The sequence below is a fragment of the Anoplophora glabripennis genome, unplaced genomic scaffold (genome assembly GCF_000390285.2).
Source record: "Anoplophora glabripennis isolate ALB-LARVAE unplaced genomic scaffold, Agla_2.0 scaffold1366, whole genome shotgun sequence".
Taxonomy (NCBI): Eukaryota; Metazoa; Arthropoda; class Insecta; order Coleoptera; family Cerambycidae; genus Anoplophora; species Anoplophora glabripennis.
Window position 1 is genome coordinate 64,830 of NW_019417451.1, and position 6,000 is coordinate 70,829.

General features: G+C 32.3%; 1 protein-coding gene across 1 annotated transcript in view; it reads right to left on the minus strand.

The window, feature by feature from the left end:
- LOC108915158 (probable ATP-dependent RNA helicase spindle-E) overlaps window positions 1–4,836 on the minus strand; it is a 57,626-nt gene extending 52,790 nt beyond the window's left edge. Inside the window, exons 1-2 of the mRNA XM_023456318.1 lie at window positions 4,714–4,836; window positions 268–487 (exon numbers count right to left, since the gene is read on the minus strand). Coding sequence (XP_023312086.1) covers window positions 268–480 — 213 coding nt within the window. The 5' untranslated portion in view covers window positions 481–487; window positions 4,714–4,836. The remainder of the gene's footprint in view (window positions 1–267; window positions 488–4,713) is intronic.
- Window positions 4,837–6,000: the final 1,164 nt, after the last annotated feature.

Here is a 6,000-nt window from a genome sequence, read left to right on the forward strand (position 1 = left end):
ATAAAATAAAAAGACGAGGAAACTTTTAAAAACTAAATAAAAAAATTGCATTTAAACATAAATGCAATTTTTATACCAAGTGTCATTTAAATTAGAAAAAGCATTTTAAAGGATGTTTAGAAATTTTTTTTATGTTTTACGAACTTGACACCCTCTAGTGGCTAAACAAAATGACACTGGAGGTGGATTGTCTCAATTTAAAGAATCTGTGACAGTTCCTTGTACATGAAACATTGAGGCTCCCTGTACATCGTCTGATTTTCTTACCTCACCATATTTTTTCCCAGTTCCATCTGTGGAGAACTGAGCATATTTTCCCATTTCTTCCTTAACAAAGGCTTGTTCATACTGGGTACACTCCCCATCATCGTCACTTTCTGAAGAACTGTATTCATCATCAGAGTTAATACCCATAACACCATTGACAGCTGCTGTTGGCACAGTGAGTTTTTTGTCATAGATTTCCATTAACTTATTCATTTTGACCCTGAAATATTTTACATTACTACAATTTAGACTACAATCACTCGAAATTCAAATAGGTAACCAAAGGTTAAGTAAAGCTTTACCGTTTAATATAAGTACATATATTTAAAGAAAGTATAAGTACATTAATTTTAGAATTCCTTGTTTTTTTTTAAGTTTCTGTAACAATAATGGTTAGTGCTCCTCAGAACTTATTATTTATATCAAATTTTTAGATTAATTGCAATAGCAGTAGCAAACTGTAAGTAATAGCATTGAAAATCTTTTAGTACCCAATTTTTATTTGATTTACTGTGGCATCCTTTATATACAGTATGTCCATGGTTAGAGTGGAAAAGAGGAAAAATATTTTCATTTTTCATTACGAGAAAAAAGCATTCTTTAATAAAATTTTTACTTGTCTTTAAAATGCGGTTGGCATGGAGAACTTTCATCCTGCATGTTCAGGGTGATCAAAAAATCGATAAATATAAAAATCGTTCAAGAATAAACTACCTTTCTTTTTAACAATACAGAAATATGTTACTAAGAAAAGTTGCTTGGAATTGAAATTTATATTATAATTTCAATGTGTGTATGAATCTTCTTACTTTGATAGAAATGGGCAGTAAAACATTTTTATTTTTCATTTTAGGAGAAAAAGACATGCTTGATTAAAATTTCTCATGTCTTTAAAATATGGTTGGCATGGAGAACTTTTATCTTGCATATACAAGGTGATCAGAAAATCGATAAATATAAAAATCGTTCAAGAATAAACTGCCTTTGTTTTTAACAATACAGAAATATAAATGTTATTACGAAAAGTTGCTTAAAATTGAAATTTATATTATAATTTAAATTTGTGTATGAATCGGCCTACTTTGTGATAATACCAATCCTCATTTTAGAATATCGTCCAGACGTCAATAATTTCAAAAAGTAAATGTTTGGTGCAATATTTCTTACCATGGACCATATTTTTTTGAAAGCACTTGTAATAGAAATAGTTACATATGCTTGAAACTTATTTTAGTGGTAAATTGGATTACCTACCTTTGGATTATTTCAATTCATTTTATTTTCAATGTGATGGCTGTCCAGCTCATTCTTCGACTAACGTACAGTGGTTAAATGACAAGTTTTCCAAAAAGTGGATCAGACGACATGGTTCGATTCAGTGGCCACCGCGTAGGCCAGATTTAACAATTTTAGATTTTTATTTAAGGGGTAGATTAAAACAAATTGTATACAGCAAGCCTTTAGACAATAACATTAATATGTTAAAAGAGCGCATTAGGGAAGCTGTTCAGTCAATAACTTTACTGGAGATTAGGAGAAGTTTCCAAGAACTTATTTATCAAATTGAAAAGTGCGCGAACCATGGTGGAGGTGTGTTGGAATAATTCTAAACTTTTAATAACAATTTTCTCAATTTAAAATAAGTGCAGTTAGTTATTAGTGTTATTTTATATTATAGTAAGATATTAGTGTGCCTATATTTTCCTTAAGTGTGTGAATTGCTAAGTACAAACTAAGAAACAAATATAATTTATTATGTCTCTCTTATTTTAAAGACAAGCAAAAATTTTAATCAAGAATTTTGTAAAATAAACAATAACAATGTTTTTATTACTCATGACGGATAAGTCCTATATTTTTACATATTTTTTAGGTCCGTAACTAGCTATTTGACCACTCTATTTAATTGCGTGCGGTAATCTTACTTGTCACACGCGAATTGCCAATAAAACACGCAAAATTTAAATACCTACACACTCGAAAATATTATTTTTAAAAAGTGACATTTAAATAAAATAAAAAATAGTATGTGCAATTCGTGCAGTTGTCTATTGCCCACTTGAGCGGATAAGCGCTCAACTCTGCTCTCGTGGGCAATAGACAACTTACCGCACTTATTGCACAATATACTATTAACTGTCCGTTTCCAGTAGGCCGATTCATACACAAATTGAATAATAACATATTTCTGTATTGTTAAAAACAAAGTCAGTTTATTTCTTGAACGATTTTTATATTTATCGATTTTCTGATCACCCTGTACATGCAAGGTGAAAGTTCTCCATGCCAACCATATTTTAAAAACAAGAAAATTTTTAATCAAGAATGCATTTGTCTCGTAAAATGAACAATGAAAATGTTTTACTATCCGTTTCTATCAAAGTAAGCCGATTCATACACAAATTGAAATTATAATATAAATTTTAATTCCAAGCAACTTTTCTTAATAATGTATTTCTGTATTGTTAAAAACAACCGCATTTTAAAGACAAGCAAAAATTTTAATCAATCCTTTTTCTCGTAAAATGAAAAATAAAAATATTTCTCTTTTTTCCACTCTAACCTTGGACATACTGTAGATACTGTATTATAAAGAATGCAACTAGAATTTTTTGAAAAAATTTAATGGAAGATGTGATTCACTATTATGACAGAGCCTAGGACAGAGCACTCTTTATATGTTGCCAAAATACACCATTTGCCAGATAATAAAACATCTGAAAATAATGTATGATAATTATATTGCCAAAAGTGTCTACATATCAAGTTATTTTTGAACTAATAATTCAAATTATTGATTTTGTTTACCAGCTACATGTTTATAACTTTTTTGCTAATTTATGACGTAGAAGTTTGGATAGTCATTTTAGTTGTGTAAAATGTTTGCCTTGTGTCCTGTGCTTGTGTCTATGTAATTACATTATACAGGGTGTTTAGAAATGTTGCTACTATAGGTACTTCAGGGGCAGTTTCTTTGGATTAAAATAACCCGATTTAGGTACAATTTCTCAGATGTTACAGGCCTACAAGGAATATAACCAAATATAAAAAAAAAGTTTGTTTTTTACCTAAAACATGGAGGTTGCTAAAAACACATTATGAAATCTTGTCTTGCCATATCTTGAGAAAACGCATGTTTTTTCAAATATTACCTTACTAAAAATATACTTGTTACATGTCACTAAAATGCTCTGTTTTAAAGGAAAATAAACTTCAATTTTTTTTCAATTATGAACTATTTTTTTACAAAATTTGTAACTTTGTTTTATACAATTTGAATACATTTAAAAAATATTTTTTTGTACCCAAACCGCTCATTTAATAAAAATTCTACAAGAGGCCCAAAAACTTTTAAATGGTATCACCAATCAAATAAAAAATAGATATCATTATTGCCCGAAAGAGGAAAAGTTATGAACCAATATTATCACCATACATCGATTTTGTAGTTGTAATTTTTAAAAAACACTCTGTATAACACGAAAATGTGTAGATTGAAAGCAAAAGTTCACACCCCAAAAATAATCAAAATCGAATAATATGTATTCCTTATTTACAAAATTCAAAAAGTTTGGGGGCCATTTAGAGGCCAAACGAACCGATTTTGGATATAGGTGAATTAGCCTAAATCTGCCTATTTTGAGTCCACAAATATGTGGACTTCCGTTATACACGTTATTCTGGGACACCCTGTATAGGGAAAAAAACAACTGATAGTACCTTATTCCAATATTGGGCTACTTGAAAAAATTCTATACTATTTCATTGAAACAATCTTAAAAAGATAGTTGTATGAAAAAAATTAGGCAAAAACAAATATTTATTTGGAACTCTGTAACATTTTAAGGAAGCAAAATTGTAATAAAGTAACATGATCTACATCAGCTTATTTTCATCCCAGGAAGCTGTCGTGACCATGTTAATCTTATCATTAGGAATGCCGACTTTGCAGTTAGTATAGAAAACTTGATTATGTTAAAAATGTTTAAAACAGTAGATCCTATCTTAATTATATGCCATGGGTTCCAGTGGAGTTAGAATATAGTGATTAGAAGTAAGATACCTGAGTACTTATACCTTATTAAAGTCCAAAATCAGCTTAGTGATCCATTTGATCTCTGATATGACATTAGATATTTAATTACTAGAAGCATTCGAATAAACATTTTTTCTAATAAAATTACATTAATTTAAAATTATCTAGAAACTGTCGATTTAATATTTACTACGTATAAACAATCAAGTTTAAGTATACACACACAAAACTTAGAAATATATAATCAATATACACAAACACCAAAAAACAAAGCAAAAAAGGATTGCTTTCCTTTTAAAGGAACACCTAATAATAAATATCCAAAAACACAAACCAAACAAAATTAATAAAAATATGTCACCCTTGTAAAACAACAATACATATAAAATTTTAAAAAATATGAAACATACCTAAAGAAATATAATGTACTACCATAAATCTTTCATTTACCATGTTTTTTATTACTTTCAGTTCTTCAGCCCAAATTTATGTTTAACAGTTTCACCACAGTATAAAGCACAAAACAATTACATTACATATAAATCATAGACGAAGATTAAAATACGTATATAGTATAAAGAGAACAGTAGGGACCTATAATCTATGGTAGGGACAATAGTGGCACAGTGAACAGCATATCTACATGATAATTGATAACATAACATGAGCACAGCTTAATAATATACAGCTCGAAGATCCGTGTCGGCGTCTTTGATGTGGTGGTCGCCATTATTCCATGGCTAGAAATTGGCCTCAATGATTTGGGATCGAGGGGGATTAGCCCTCTTTATCCTGCCTCATCTCGTGTAGGCCTGGACAGCCTTCGTAGGTGGGCCCCATCCGTCGTCTACCTCGATCGCAAATGCGGCCGGTGTAGGCGCTTTGTGGGACCTCCTTTTGTCCTGGCTGGGCCCCGCCGGCTAGGGCCCTTTCTTCTGGCGCTCTTCTTGCTTCGCCGGCTCGTCTGTGTAAACCCCGGGGGGTTGTCATGTTTATGGTCGGGTAGGGTAGTGCGGCTATGCAGCCTGGGATGCGCTTTGCCCTTAAGCTAGCGCGGGAGGGGAGGGGTAAGGAGGGTATGGGGGTGTTTATGTGTGTGTGTGTGCGTGTCGTTGTCTCCGTTTCTTGATCCTGGCGGTCTCTGAAACAGAAAAGGTTAGCGGGCAGGGGCGGGGATGTCGGGTCAAAAAGTTGGTGTCTAGGTCTTTTGTGTTTGTCGGTCACGTCGGGTACGTAGTCAACGGCTTGCCTCATGTCTAGCGGCTACGTCAAACCGTTTCTCCGCGTTTTGTCTTATTGTCTGTGTAGCGTTTGTGTATTCTAAGTCTCGTAATATGTCGGAGTTTCTTACGTACCAGGGCGCGTCGGTGGCCGTGCAGTTCCTAGCGGGCAGCCGACCAGAGCACACGTGTTTTGTGAAAGTGTAGTGCAAGGAGCAAACCGTGGAGGCGTAGGNGGATTGCTTTCCTTTTAAAGGAACACCTAATAATAAATATCCAAAAACACAAACCAAACAAAATTAATAAAAATATGTCACCCTTGTAAAACAACAATACATATAAAATTTTAAAAAATATGAAACATACCTAAAGAAATATAATGTACTACCATAAATCTTTCATTTACCATGTTTTTTATTACTTTCAGTTCTTCAGCCCAAATTTATGTTTCACAGTTCCACCCAGAGACAATAGGTT